Here is a 14,917-nt window from a genome sequence, read left to right as displayed (position 1 = left end):
TGCAATAAAGACGTTGTAATAATCAGCAATAACTCCATTTTGAAATATAAATGGAACCTGCTGCATTTTATTCTAGAGGATTGTTCAATTTAACTAAAGCATGTAACAACGTTTATTACCAGAGATTGACCACCAGGAAGCAGTGTTTATACATTCACAAATCCCATTATTTTTAAGAGTTTTAAGAATTTCACCTAGTTATACCCAAATCACCACTTACAGTGTGGTGATTCCTGGTGTTTATTGGGTATGTGGACATAATGGATTGTATGTGACGCTGAGAGCCAAATGGACAGATTTATGTGCCCGAGTTATGCTAATGGTGCCATGTTCTATAATTCCAGTACCGGATTCAGCATTAACGGAAACTCTTCATTATGCTCAACAAATACATCATCACATTAAAAAACATGCTGTAGTACCAGGAAGTTTCGATGACAAAGTACACCTTGATGCTATTGGAGTTCCTAGGCGGGGTCCAAATGAATTCAAGGCCAGGGATCAAATTGCAGCGGGATTTGAATCAGCACTTTTCTGGTGGGTTACGATAAATAAAAATGTAGATTGGATAAATTACATATATTATAACCAGCAGCGTTTTATCAGTTATACTCATGATGCATTATCGGCTGTGCCTGAACAATTACAAGCTACTTCATTAATGACCTGGCAGAATCGGGTGGCATTGGATATGTTATTAGCAGAAAAGGGGGTGTTTGTGTTCTGTTTGGAGAATCCCGCTGCACATTTATTCCTAATAATAGCTCCCAACGGCTCCATAACGACAGCTTTATCCAAATTGGAGGCGCTTAGACACGAATTAGCTGAGAATTCGGGTGTTGATAATATCGTTACTGAATGTTTCGATTCAATGTTTGGCCGATGAAAACAACTCATTATGTCAGCACTGACTAGCGTGGTAGTGGGAATTGCTTCGTTAGCGTTATTCGGATGCTTTGTTATTCCTTGTGCTAGACGTTTGATCGTAAGGGCGGCTGATAAATCTGGTTCATCCCAAATGTATACTGGTTATCCACGGTTAACCATCTCTGCCTCATTACCATGGGAAATTACAGCTGTATGTGAGACACAAACTGACACATCTGGATGGTGCTAACTGGGGTTAGGCAACAAATTTTAGCGGGTGACATTACAGCTTTAGTTTATCGTCGTACATATGCTGCTTCTTAGTCTCCCCTACCAAATAATGGTCCATTTGAGATATCTGATGATAAAGGGTGGTTGGCGAAATCATCTCGTCTGGAGGCTGAGGCTTGTTAGGTTCCCAGACTTCATCACCAGGGGTGATCTGTTTTATAAATAGTTGGCAATTCAGCAGATGGGTAATTTATTTTAAGAAGTTTTGTAATATAAACTTTAATATCCCAACCTGCTGCGTCACTTATATAGCATCAGCTCCTGGTGCGCAGGAGATGACTGATAATGTGTGATGATGGTCCCTAGGTAGGCTGGACAGCCAATGACAGGTAAGATCCTGGCCTGAGTACAGGACAACCTAAGGTGGGCACAGTCGCGGGACTTACCACATCCACATTCCATTAATTCTTGGTAATTTGTTGAAGGGGGGAAATGAGGGAGGATGAGGGACATCATATGATTATTTTATAATAATTTTTATAACCACATTATATTCTACATTATGCATGATCATCTAATACCCCACCAGTACATTTGTCATTTTGTATTGTTTTCTTTACTGACTTGGATTTCAGTATTTAATCAGTATTAACCAATAAATATAGTATACATTAGTTGTAACTGCATACAACAAGAGAAATATCCTGACTTCATAGATGGTCAGGAATGTATTAAGCTTGCATACAGTAGTTCACATCAATATGTTAGTTACTCACAGTATTAGTAATATTATGAAGTGTAATAACTTTGTAGAAGTAACAACTCAACTATCCTGCCCCATGTCCGATGATTAGATATGGTTTCTGCTGGCAGAGATGGCCACCTTGTATACAACGTATAGGTAAGAAGGAATGAACGGTTGGGGACAGTCAATTAACCCACACTATTAACTATATAAGCAAACTATTAAAACACTATATCATTAAAAAGTATATCATAGATAGATTGCAAACAAAAAGGCTGGCTATAATGGGTTCATGACAAAAGTCATGAAAGGGGGGAATGAGGTAATAAAATGATATTGTAAGCAGAAAAAATAGGGATGGTCCAGAATAAACTGGTTTCATACAGGAAAGGCCTCTGTAGGCTTCAGCGTAAATGCTTAGGAGGCTTCTTTGACAGGCCTCTAGGGGCCTCAGCCAAAGGGAGAGCCTTGGTTCAAGGACGGGACATCCCGGCCAAGCACCGGAAGAACCTATATGGGCAACCGGTGATATAGAATATGATCGCCTTTTAAAAAGTAGAAGTAGTTCAGGATGAATCTAATGGTACAAAGAACGGGTTGGTGTAAGTATTGAATATCAATTTGCATACATTGAATAATGTATGGTTTGGAGAACAAAAGTGGAACCTGGCCAAGTTTTACGAAAAAATAAAAATGGTTATGAAGAAAATGTATAAAAGGTGTGCCCACACTATTTAGTGTGTATTGAATAAACAGTCTTGAATTTAAGAAGATCTAGGAATGACAAAGCCCCCCCTTTGAGTCTTGGTTCCTCTCAAGGTTTCTTCCTCATGCTTTATGGAGTTTTTCCTTGCCACTGTCACCCTTGGCTTGCTCAGTGGGGGCTTGGACATTTCTAAAGCTGCTCTGTTACAACATCTGTTTAAAAAAAAAAGCGCTATATAAATAAATTTGATTTGATTTAACCAATCAGATTTTGCGCCATCTTTTAGTGTTCTTCATTTAAGTGGAAATCACAATATGACAATAACTTGGTTTCTGTTTATTGTAATTGTTAATTGTTCTGTTAATTGTCTGTTAACTTGTAAAGATGGGTTGCCTTATGGGTTTCCATGCAAATGTGCTTCTGGAGAACTGAGCTGCATTGCATCAAGACAGATTATAGGTGGGAAAAGGACACATCTGTTGGCTGTACTGTGTTGTCCTTTCTCTAGACTGAGAGATTCACCATTTTGTTCCAATAGCACCATTCCTGACTGAGGGCTCTGGTTTAATAGAGTCACCGAGAGAGAGAGAGAGAGCAGCTTTGTGGAACAGTGGGTGAGTAGGCCTGGCTGTGCATGAGCAATGACAGCTCAGCAGCATGCTGAACCAGAAGGGCAAGAGTTTATTGGGTTCACCCTCTCACACAGGGTGAGGACTGTGTGGTATTGCAAATCAACAAGCTTACAGGGAGCTACCAGAGGATGATGCAGGCTTCCATACTACCAGTATCGCTCCGATGTTGTTCTGGGTTGCTCAACATACATTATCTGGATATCTATTTTTCTTTTGAAACAGGTTCAATAAATCAAGGCAAAAAGCCAAAAGAGGGATTTCTTAAATCAATTGTTTAACATACATTTCTTTATTTCTGTTGTTCACAGAAGTCTGAAAAACATATGTAAATGCAAATTTGTGTTGTTTCATTATTTTACAGAAATGTGTTCAGCGATGCTTTATAAACTTGCTCCTTGGTCTATATTCATCTTTTTTACTTTTTAGTTACTAACTCCAACCAATCTTTAGTCCAATATTTTCCTCAAAATTCCTCTTTAAGTATGAATAAAATACTACAGGTCTGATCATTGCTGTAAGTTAAGAAGGAGCACATTGATCAAGCTGCATTCCTGAACACCACTCAGTTGCCATCGTGATTATTTACAGTATAACAGCGTTGCCAAGAGAATAAACTTACTCCAGTCAGCGAGCGTTTCAGTTTACATTTTGAGTCCCCATGCAACCCATGCATGTTCACCCAATAAGCAAAAGGTTTTTAGATCAATAAAACAAGACAGTTCATTCTCCCAATTATTAGCCCAGTGCATAGTAACTACATATACCATAAAACTGGAAAAATCTAAAACATTTCAAATATGCACATGCAAGCATCCTTTACAATATTTATATAGAATCTTGATGCCTCCATGAATTTGATAGCCCCATGATAAAACCGCCACCACCGCTGCCACCACCGCCGCCACCAACGCCGCCACCGCCGCCACCAACGCCGCCACCGCCGCCACCGCCACTGCTGCCACCACCATTGCCGTCGGGAAAACTTCTCCGCGGCAGTGAGCCGTGACCATCTCTGGTTTGGCCAGGGCAGGTACCGGCCATGGGCCCTGCAGGGGAAGGAACACTGAGGATTCCCTGCTGGCTGGAGGCTGTGCAGAATGTGCTCGCAGAACTCCCGCACCGCACCATGGCCCGCGGTACTCTGGCACTGGTACTTTGCTGCAATGAGCGCCATCGCAGAGGTGTCCAGGGGCACAGCGCTCAGTCCAGCCAGGCTCAAGCAGTCCACATCTGTTGCATCATTACCTATAGTAGTGCACAAGAGAAACACTGAGGGATCCGACTTGTTCGTCGCAGTGTGCATGCCGATGTCCGATTTGAAAATTATTTTGCTTTATGATTTGGAGAAATGAGAGAATTCCATTTTGTTTGGCATTGTAGGCACTGGATCAGAATCTTGGATATTTTTAGATCAAAATGGTTTGGTTTTCAATGTTTTTTTGTCATCATGCTAAAAAAATGTCAGTAAACACTGGACTGTGAAACCTCAGTGAATATTGTGCTCAGTAATGAAAAGCAGGTGGTGAATATTTATGCATATTTTTTTAGCTGAATGAGTTTCTGGCACAAAACAACTTTTCCTGATTAGCTGTAGCTATATTTCTAACCATTCTAACAAAAATATTTTAACAAAAAAAAAAAAAAAAATCTGATCACTGTATGAGATCTACAAACCAAAAAATAATCATTATTTAGATGGGTAACTAAAGGCAAAAGTACACAGAAATCACTTACCAATATAGGCCACCTCTTTCCATTCTAGCCTCTTCTCCTTTATCAGTTTCTCAACCTCCACCTGCTTCGGCTCATTCAGAGACATCACAACACAGCCCGTTTGCTGGGACAACTTGTCTGTGAGAGTCTTCAGTGTGGGGTTCTCACTGGAAGTCAGAAGGATCACCTGATAGGACAGAGTGGAAGAAAACATGCAAAATTATAGCAGGTGTTACATTTGAAATGCTGATTTCAAAAAGTTCTGTGAGGTTCCATTATGTCATAGGTTGCTATAAAACATCAAACAGTTTTATACAGAAAGAAGTAATGCTACAAGAAGCTGTAACTGTAGGCGTCAGGTACTCTGATTCTAGAAATGTGGATTACACTTTGAAATCCAAATGGATCTGTGTAAAATATCTATATTTTTTTTTAAATGCGATGCAGAAAGATCCTTTATACAATGACAGCGAAAATGGCACCATGGTACAAATGTAATGATGCATACACAAGCGTAACATTTGGCACGTCAAGTTCCCAGATCAATCGTTACACTGTTTCATACACGAAGTATAACTCAGAGCAAAACTTCTTTCAAAGGATGTAACAATGACCCACAGGTGGTAGTTTATTTATAATACTTTATGGCTATTTTCTAAGAGCTTGTTAAGCATGTCTTATTTAATAGACTACAAAACTAAACGATGTGACAGATGAGCAAAGGTTGTTTTTAAAATCGCACGTGTACAAAAATCAAATGATTAACTGTAGACAGCTTTTATACAGGCTTTTGCTGTGTTATGTGATGTATATTTAGGCATATTCCTGCCAAACTCCATTTAGAATAGTTATAAAATTAGACTGCCTACATCAACGACCTGATCTAGAACTTTAGCTAGTTAGCGAACTAAAAAAGGAAAATCAATAAAACAAATACAAATTGTAGAAACCATAGTTTTGCATCTAGTAACTATTATCTGTGTTTTATTATTATTATTGAATATAATGATCATCATCATCATCATCATCATCACCACCATCATTTTAAAATTATTTTCCCAAGACTCGTCCTTGTAACAAGGAGAGCACCTGGGATTAGGAACAGAAATATAGGCAGGTGTTGTTATTTCCTACGGCAATGTTTATCCTACATCTGTCTTGTACTTTTCAGGTAGACGTTTCAGTAACACCCCCAATGAAACAATAACTCATGTCTCCTCCAGAATAAAAGAATTTGATTAAACCTTTATATACAGGCAGTCATACCAATGACACAATACCATATAAACATTGCAAAACTACTCTAACCAATGAAAACGCATTTCTTATTTTCAGACAATAACATCAACCTCCTGGAAGACCACCAAAAATGGCCAGTGCCAACTATATCTCAAGTTGCAACAGCAGGGTATTGGGTAAAGTTTTCAACTAGCAATAATCACGCCTCAGATAAACCTCATAGGCTACGATACTGCCGCTGCGCAAAGATAACCTACCACCCTATGAGTTCGAGCATCTGAGTAACAGGGTCCCTCGATTTGCCTTAACAAAAACTCCAGAACTACTAGACATGCAGGCTGAAATTAGAGTTTCATATAAAATAATCAACAATGATCAACACTTCTTGATCAATGTTTTGTGTAAAAACATGAATACTTCGAATGTTACAAAAAGTGAAAGAACGAACACAATGCATGATGGGTAGTGGACAACAGAGTAAGGGTAAGGGGATGATGGTAGAGGTGGGGGGTTAAATTAGTGTGAACCTTTTGTCAATCACCATAAGGGGTGTGGATTGCACCAAAACGGGTGGGGAGAAATTACATTGTTGAAGGCCCAACATGAACACCCTGTAAACATACATGCTCTTTTGCGACTGAAAAAGTGAATTCACAACCTACAGTTCCAATATACAGCAGTACAGAATCACCCAGCATTTTTACCAATGCCTTCGTCAAGAGCGTTTTGATTCAAATTTACAGACCCTATGTAAATATAAAACACAGTCTTGATTTAAAAAAGTCTCAACTGCCCTACCCTAAACACACAAAGAAAGCTGTGGTTTAATTAACCTGATCACAGATCAGCTTAGCATGACCTCTATTAATACCTACCTCTGTTCCTTCTCTCTGCAGCATGGTGATACCATCCAGATCTCTGCTGTTAACGGACACCCTCTCGTCTCCACTTGCAGACAGAGAGATCTGCCAATCTGTCAAACAGCCCAACACATTACACAGGAGAAGCCGCACCAACTCCGGCTTGTCCTTACCGAAGTAACCAAACCTGCATGGAGGCAAATGTGCAAGCGCGCACACACACACACACACACACACACACACACACACACACACACACACACACACCCCTGGATGCTGATCTTAAGGCTAGTGGCCATTCTTGCCCGAACACTAAGAGAGCAAAAGACGTGAAGGAGTGAGCTGTGGAGATGGTTCTGTGCTGTTCTGCTGGTTTACCTGAGCACCCGCTGTTCTGCAACAGGCCAATCTATGTCAATGTCAATATCAATGCTGTACTCTGCCGGCATCTCAAAATAGGCCATCTTCCCTCCCTACAAAAGGCAAACAGATCACACTTCATGCCCTTTTCAATATTTTAAATAAAGCTCATACAAGATTATATAATAAACCACTAACAACTTCTGGGACAACTAATATTCTGCAATAAGAAGGAGGCTCAGGTCATCATCAGTAGACAGTGGTGAGTGGGCAGAAACTTCTGACTAGCATTAGACCTGTGATAAAGGTGAGTATCTGAACAATTGTTATAAATGTTTGTAACAATTAAATTAATATTAAATTAATATTAAATTCTGAGATTAAATTAATTTGCTGCCTGCATCTTGAACACTGTGGACCTCAGCTCACCTGCAGGACTCCTTCATCTATAAGTTTTTTGGTGGCGACGTAAAAGGATCCATTTTCACAGAGCTCCCCAGCCCAGTCCTGGTGATGGGGCCTCTTGGCTGGGTTCAGGTTCAGGGCCTTAGTGTCGGTGCCCTCTTGAGTAAAAAGAAGAGACAGGAAACACTTCAATTAAACAGTTGTGCAGTAGGCTTGAGAAGAGCTGGAACAATCTTCAACCAAGAGGTCTTTCGGTTCAAGAACACTGATCACAGAACTTGATTTACTTTCCATTTAAGACTCATAAATGCACAATACATTTCAGAAACATAAGAGACCTTGCCAAAGAAAATAAACTACTTAGTTCCATCCCAATGTGACTGAATTCCACTTATACCTCAAACACTAAATAAACCTGAAGGAACACCATTCATCATGCTACTTCATTATGGCTTCCATACATCCATCTATATAGGCTTATCAGTGCATTTTTCACACACCTTCTCTGGTGACCTCTTGCCAACGGAAGTGGTGTCGGCGTACGACAGAGAACACAGAGTCGTAGCCTTGTTTGGTCACCATCTCCACTGCCTGTATAAGGTGGTGTGGGTGGAGGCATGGAGAGGTGGCCTGAATATTACAGATGATGTCCACCTCTAAGGGAGTGGTGCGAAGTGTAAAAAGGGAAATACAAACTATGATTAGACAAAGTCAAATAATAGTCATTGAATTATAACAAATAATTAGTATCTGATATAACATAGAACATGTTACATAGTGTATGACTATGTATGTGACAAAAGCTAATAAAGAGCTCAGTTAAGCAGACTCTGCTGCAGTTGTTTATATGAATAAGTGTTAATTTAAACAGCAAAATGAACAGGGGTTGATTAAGTATGCAGCTGATACATACAAAACGCATGGCACAATGAGCCAGATTTGAAGTCCATTCACTTTTAAACACCAAACTAATGGCTCCGAGCTTCTGATCTGATCAACAGCAGAGAACAACAGAACTTGCCTGGGTTCATTCGGCAAAACTCTTGAATAGTTTCCAGGGAGCTTGTTGTATCTTTGGACACTTCTGCACTCCTCCTGTGTACTTGAGCCCCCCATTTCTTTGCCACCCGCTCAATCTCATCGTGGTCAGTGGATACCCACAGACTGTGGAAATGTCCCGGGAAACATCACGTCAAGACAGGAACAACTGGTTTGGTGGCGGTCATCCGTACATTCATACTGCCACGAGTTGCAATTTGCAAATTACTATATTTAACGAATTACCTGTCAAACACATCAGAGTCTATAGCTGCCCGTATAACCCATCCGATCAGTGGAATACCCGCCAGCAATTTTATGTTCTTCAGAGGAATTCCCTTGCTGCCGCCACGAGCGAGAATCACCGCAGCTACGTGTCTCTTCTTAGTAATATCTAGTTTGGCTCGTTTTGACTGATTATTTCTGTCTTCATCAGCGCTATCTACAATTTTCCTCTTCATTATAGCCACTCCCTTCAACTGCCAACTGTAGATTTTCCGGCGCATTGCTGATGATGTCATCTTGTACACGTAGGCGGTAGTAGGGTTTATTGAGAAGTACACCTTGATGCTAGTGGAGTTCCTAGACGGGTTCCAAAGGAATTCAAGTCCAGAGATCAAATTGCAGCGGGATTTGAATCAGCACTATATACAGCGCTATATAAATAAATTTGATTTGATTTAACAATCAGATTTTGCGCCATCTTTTAGTGTTTTTCATTTAAGTGGAAATCACAATATGACAATAACTTGGTTTCTGTTTATTGTAATTGTTAATTGTTCTGTTAATTGTCTGTTAACTTGTAAAGATGGGTTGCCTTATGGGTTTCCATGCAAATGTGCTTCTGGAGAACTGAGCTGCATTGCATCAAGACAGATTAGAGGTGGGAAAAGGACACATCTGTTGGCTGTACTGTGTTGTCCTTTCTCTAGACTGAGAGATGCACCATTTTGTTCCAATAGTACCATTCCTGACTGAGGGCTCTGGTTTAATAGTCACTGAGAGAGAGAGAGAGCAGCTTTGTGGAACAGTGGGTGAGTAGCAAGCCTGAACACCCAACAGGCCTGGCTTTGCATGAGCAATGAGAGCTCAGCAGCATGCTGAACCAGAAGGGCAAGAGTTTATTGGGTTCACCCTCTCACACAGGGTGAGGACTGTGTGGTATTGCAAATCAACAAGCTTACAGGGAGCTAAGCGAGGATGATGCAGGCTTCCATACTACCAGTATCACTCTCAGTATTGCTCCACTGTTGTTCTGGCTTGCTCAACATACATTACCTGGATATCTATTTTTCTTTTAAAATAGGTTCAAATTTTTTTTAAACAGGTTCAATAATCAAGGCAAAAATCCAAAAGAGGGATTTCTTAAATCAATTGTTTAACCTACATTTCTTTATTTCTGTTGTTCACAGAAGTCTGAAAAACATATTTAAATACAAATTTGTGTTATTTCATTATTTTACAAAAATGTATTAAGTGATGTTTTATAAACTTGCTCCTTGGTCTATATTTATAGTTTTTACTTTTCAGTTACCCCAACCCAATCTTTAGTCCAATATTTTCCTCAAAATTCCTCTTTAAGTATGAATAAAATACTACAGGTCTGATCATTGCTGTAAGTTAAGAAGAAGCACACTGATCAAGCTGCATTCCTGAACAGCACTCAGTTGCCATCATGATTATTTACAGTATAACACCGATGCCAAGAGAATAAACTTACTCCAGTTAGCGAGCGTTTCAGTTTACATTTTGAGTCCCCATGCAACCCATGCATGTTCACCCAATAAGCAAAAGGTTTTTAGATCAATAAAACAAGACAGTTCATTCTCCCAATTATTAGCCCAGTGCATAGTAACTACATATACCATAAAACTGGAAAAATCTAAAACATTTCAAATATGCACATGCAAGCATCCTTTAAAATATTTATATAGAATCTTGATGCCTCCATGAATTTGATAGCCCCATGATAAAACCGCCACCACCGCTGACACCATCCACCACCGTCGCTGCTGCCACCACCATCGCCGTCTGGAAAACTTCTCCGCGGCGGTGAGCCGTGACCATCTCTGGTTTGGCCAGGGCAGGTACCGGCCATGGGCCCTGCAGGGGAAGGAACACTGAGGATTCCCTGCTGGCTGGAGGCTGTGCAGAATGTGCTCGCAGAACTCCCGCACCGCACCATGGCCCGCCGCACTCTGGCACTGGTACTTTGCTGCAATGAGCGCCATCGCAGAGGTGTCCAGGGGCACAGCGCTCAGTCCAGCCAGGCTCAAGCAGTCCACATCTGTTGCATCATTACCTATAGTAGTGCACAAGAGAAACACTGAGGGATCCGACTTGTTCGTCGCAGTGTGCATGCCGATGTCCGATTTGAAAATTATTTTGCTTTATGATTTGGAAAAATGAGAGAATTCCATTTTGTTTGGCATTGTAGGCATTGGATCAGAATCTTGGATATTTTTAGATCAAAATGGTTTGGTTTTCAATGTTTTTTGTCATCATGCTAAAAAAATGTCAGTAAACACTGGACTGTGAAACCTCAGTGAATATTGTGCTCAGTAATGAAAAGCAGGTGGTGAATATTTATGCATGTTTTTTTAGCTGAATGAGTTTCTGGCACAAAACAACTTTTCCTGATTAGCTGTAGCTATATTTCTAACCATTCTAACAAAATATTTTAACAACAAAAAAAAAAATCTAATCACTGAGATCTACAAACCAAAAAATAATCATTATTTAGAAGGGTAACTAAAGGCAAAAGTAGACAGAAATCACTTACCAATATAGGCCACCTCTTTCCATTCTAGCCTCTTCTCCTTCATCAGTTTCTCAACCTCCACCTGCTTCGGCTCATTCAGAGACATCACAACACAGCCCGTTTGCTGGGACAACTTGGCTGTGAGAGTCTCCAGTGTGGGGTTCTCACTGGAAGTCAGAAGGATCACCTGATAGGACAGAGTGGAAGAAAACATGCAAAATTATAGCAGGTGTTACATTTGAAATGCTGATTTCAAAAAGTTCTGTGAGGCTCCATTATGTCATAGGTTGCTATAAAACATCAAACAGTTTTATACAGAAAGAAGTAATGCTACAAGAAGCTGTAACTGTAGGCGTCAGGTACTCTGATTCTAGAAATGTGGATTACACTTTGAAATCCAAATGGATCTGTGTAAAATATTTTCTCTCTATTTTTTTTTTAAATGCGATGCAGAAAGATCCTTTATACAATGACAACGAAAATGGCACCATGGTACAAATGTAATGATGCATACACAAGCGTAACATTTGGCACGTCAAGTTCCCAGATCAATCGTTACACTGTTTCATACACGAAGTATAACTCAGAGCAAAACTTCTTTCAAAGGATGTAACAATGACCCACAGGTGGTAGTTTATTTATAATACTTTATGGCTATTTTCTAAGAGTTTGTTAAGCATGTCTTATTTAATAGACTACAAAACTAAACGATGTGACAGATGAGCAAAGGTTGTTTTTAAAATCGCACGTGTACAAAAATCAAATGATTAACTGTAGACAGCTTTTATACAGGCTTTTGCTGTGTTGTGTGATGTATATTTAGGCATATTTTTACTTCAACGCAAAGCATGGTCAGGGGCCTCCAGTTGGCGAGATCCATTGGATCACCCTTCTGGTATAACAAGGAGAGCGCCCCTGACCGCATGCTCTCAGTGAGCAGACTCTGCCGGTGCACAACCTCGGCTACCTCCATGATCTCCGGCCCTAGGACATCCCAGAATGTAGAGTAGAACTCCACTGGTAGTCCGTCCAGGCCAGGGAACTTACGCCGGTTCATCTTGCCAAGTACCCCTGTCAACTCTGCCAGAGTAAAGGGGGCCTCTAAGCTGTCCCGGGTAGTGCTCGGAAAGCTAACCTTAAGATAAGACAGGAACTGCTCCCCTACTTCAAAGTCTGTAGTTCTTTTATTAAAAAGATTACAATAAAAATTTTGTGCAACCTCTATCATCCGGGCCGGATCCAAGCAGGTGTGGCCTTCCGAGGCTTTGAGCAATGTAAAACATTGCTCCTCACGAGCCTGCCGGACCCTCTGAAAAAAAGATGCAGTGCAGCGCTCGTCCTCCTCCACTTGCTGCAACCTGGCATTAAACAGGAGGGCTGCCGCCGACCTCTCGTGCAGGACCCTGAGTTCGTCTTTAAGGGCCTGCACTCTAGCGAGGTCTAGCTCCACGCCCTTTCAAGAAAACATTAAAAATCACCCGCCAGAAAAAGGTGTCTATTAGTGACACAGGACGGGACCAGTGCATCAAAAAAGGCAATACAGGACGAGGCCTCTACCGGAGCATAGGCACAAAGTACCCGTAGGTGTTTGCTTCTCCAGGTGACATCCACCCCCATCGCCCTTCCCGGCACGATGATGAAGGAGCTTACCTTCTCGAAGGTGCGATCCCCCAACAGAATCCCCACCCCCAAAGAGTGGACACCACCCACGCTCCAGTAGGCTTTACCTTGTGGCACTCAGATGCACAAAACATATTTGCATAAACATCACTGAATATACAATCCATCCCTGAACCACACCGAATTGGTTTGAGTAATTCAATCACAATTCGATCACAATGCATCCTGAGTGCACATACCTGGGTTTTGATTGGGTCAAATGAAAGTGTCTACTTTGTGTATTAACTCACTGGCCGCTTTATTAGGTACAGTGACTTTACATTATAAGTGCATTTTATAATATGCATATTTTTATTATGGGACTTCAGTGGTTCTGTGATCATAATGATTTGGAGGGTGGCTAAGACATCTTACATAGCAACAGATGGGCTGTACTCAATGACTGTATACTTTAATGGTCCTTATAATAAACAAATATTTCTAATAAGGTGTGTGGTGAGTATATTTATCAAGCAAATGTTTCCCTTTTAATTGGTGAATCACATCACATCAATATTCACTGCAAGTTGCTTGGCAACTGCTCTCTCCTCCTTAAATTGGCTAAGCCCCAATTTCACCATCTAAGCCCCAAACAGAGATAATATTTTGATATTTTGTATCTGCTAAGATATATCTACCACAGACTTCCAGCTACTATGACCATAACCCTGTGCCACAAGGTGTATGGGAAGGAACTTGAGGTCTGTTAGCAACAACAGTTAATCCTTAGCAACTGAAAAGAGATTTTGAGGTATGCACTCAGTAAGAGGAGGGTGATTGATCTCAGTTTGGATTTAATTAAGTTCTACTGTCAGGAGAAGCCCATTTCCCTGTGACAAACTTTTCAAAAGAAGACCAGCTTGATAATGCATATGCAATCAGGATCTCCATTTTCTCTGTTTTAAGAGAGAGAGAGAGAGGCCTTCATCTACTTATGCAAAACAATAGCTGATTGGCATAAAGATGGTTTGCAAAGGATAGAGAAAGTTAGGCTGCTTCTAAATGGGAGCAAGATACCTAGAATCGATTTTCATGTGTCTGACTAAAAGGGAACTGTGAACCGTTCTTCTGTGTGAGACTGTGGGTTGATGTACGCCAAAGGCCAAAAGTGTGCAAGGAGTTTGTTGTGTTTTGTGGGAAGTTCAATCCATCACATACAGTGAATACATCACCACAGTCTTTTACTAATTAAGCTCTTACATATCAAACTTCTAGGGAGTATGAGAAAGAATAGTCCAAATGGAATTCTTGCTGAGTTTGTACACCCCTCTAGCTCACATAGTAGAGCAGGTAGAACAAGGTGCTAGCAACCCCAAGGTCATGGGTTCCATTTCTAAAGAGCACATATGATATGAAAATGATACGTATAAGTAATTCACTCTGAATTATGGCATTTGCTAATAATTGAAATTTATGGAATATCATATCAGCAACATACCCCCTGAAAATTAATGACTAAGTGCCTTGAACACGCTGGATTGCAATTAAAGCTAAAAGGTGATATTCTGATGGATGTAGAATTTAAACAAAAATACATTTACAGCTAGTTAATTTGTTTTATATTAATACATTTATTACTTTCTATCATATGCAAAAGAAGAATGACAAAGGTTTCCAAAGACTGGCCTGCAGTGGTTGTTTAAGAGGAATGAGGCTAAGTCCTTGTTATTCACTCTCAGTGGTGTCTTGTCACTATTCCCT

At 40.5% G+C, this 14,917-nt stretch overlaps 2 protein-coding genes and 1 non-coding gene across 3 annotated transcripts; all 3 read right to left on the bottom strand.

The window, feature by feature from the left end:
• Positions 1 to 3,451: 3,451 nt before the first annotated feature.
• Positions 3,452 to 9,289, bottom strand: LOC118242551 (N-acylneuraminate cytidylyltransferase-like). Its single transcript, XM_081712674.1, has 8 exons — positions 9,043 to 9,289; positions 8,780 to 8,922; positions 8,259 to 8,414; positions 7,783 to 7,916; positions 7,372 to 7,466; positions 7,009 to 7,180; positions 4,916 to 5,081; positions 3,452 to 4,426 (listed from the first exon to the last, which is right to left on the bottom strand). The coding sequence occupies exons 1-8, from the start codon at positions 9,255 to 9,257 to the stop codon at positions 3,963 to 3,965; spliced, it is 1,545 nt and encodes a 514-aa protein (XP_081568800.1). The 5' UTR covers positions 9,258 to 9,289; the 3' UTR covers positions 3,452 to 3,962.
• Positions 6,243 to 6,383, bottom strand: LOC118241002 (U4 spliceosomal RNA). The gene has a single exon (XR_004775775.1). It is a non-coding gene; the product is annotated as a U4 spliceosomal RNA (small nuclear RNA).
• A 951-nt stretch (positions 9,290 to 10,240) lies between the features above and the next one.
• Positions 10,241 to 12,207, bottom strand: LOC145657641 (N-acylneuraminate cytidylyltransferase-like). Its single transcript, XM_081713869.1, has 2 exons — positions 11,579 to 12,207; positions 10,241 to 11,098 (listed from the first exon to the last, which is right to left on the bottom strand). The coding sequence occupies exons 1-2, from the start codon at positions 11,769 to 11,771 to the stop codon at positions 10,689 to 10,691; spliced, it is 603 nt and encodes a 200-aa protein (XP_081569995.1). The 5' UTR covers positions 11,772 to 12,207; the 3' UTR covers positions 10,241 to 10,688.
• Positions 12,208 to 14,917: the final 2,710 nt, after the last annotated feature.

Source organism: Electrophorus electricus, chromosome 4, assembly GCF_041902795.1.
Source record: "Electrophorus electricus isolate QZ-2024a chromosome 4, ASM4190279v1, whole genome shotgun sequence".
Taxonomy (NCBI): Eukaryota; Metazoa; Chordata; class Actinopteri; order Gymnotiformes; family Gymnotidae; genus Electrophorus; species Electrophorus electricus.
The sequence above is the reverse complement of the archived record's forward strand: the minus strand, read 5'-3'. Positions and strand labels throughout refer to the sequence as shown.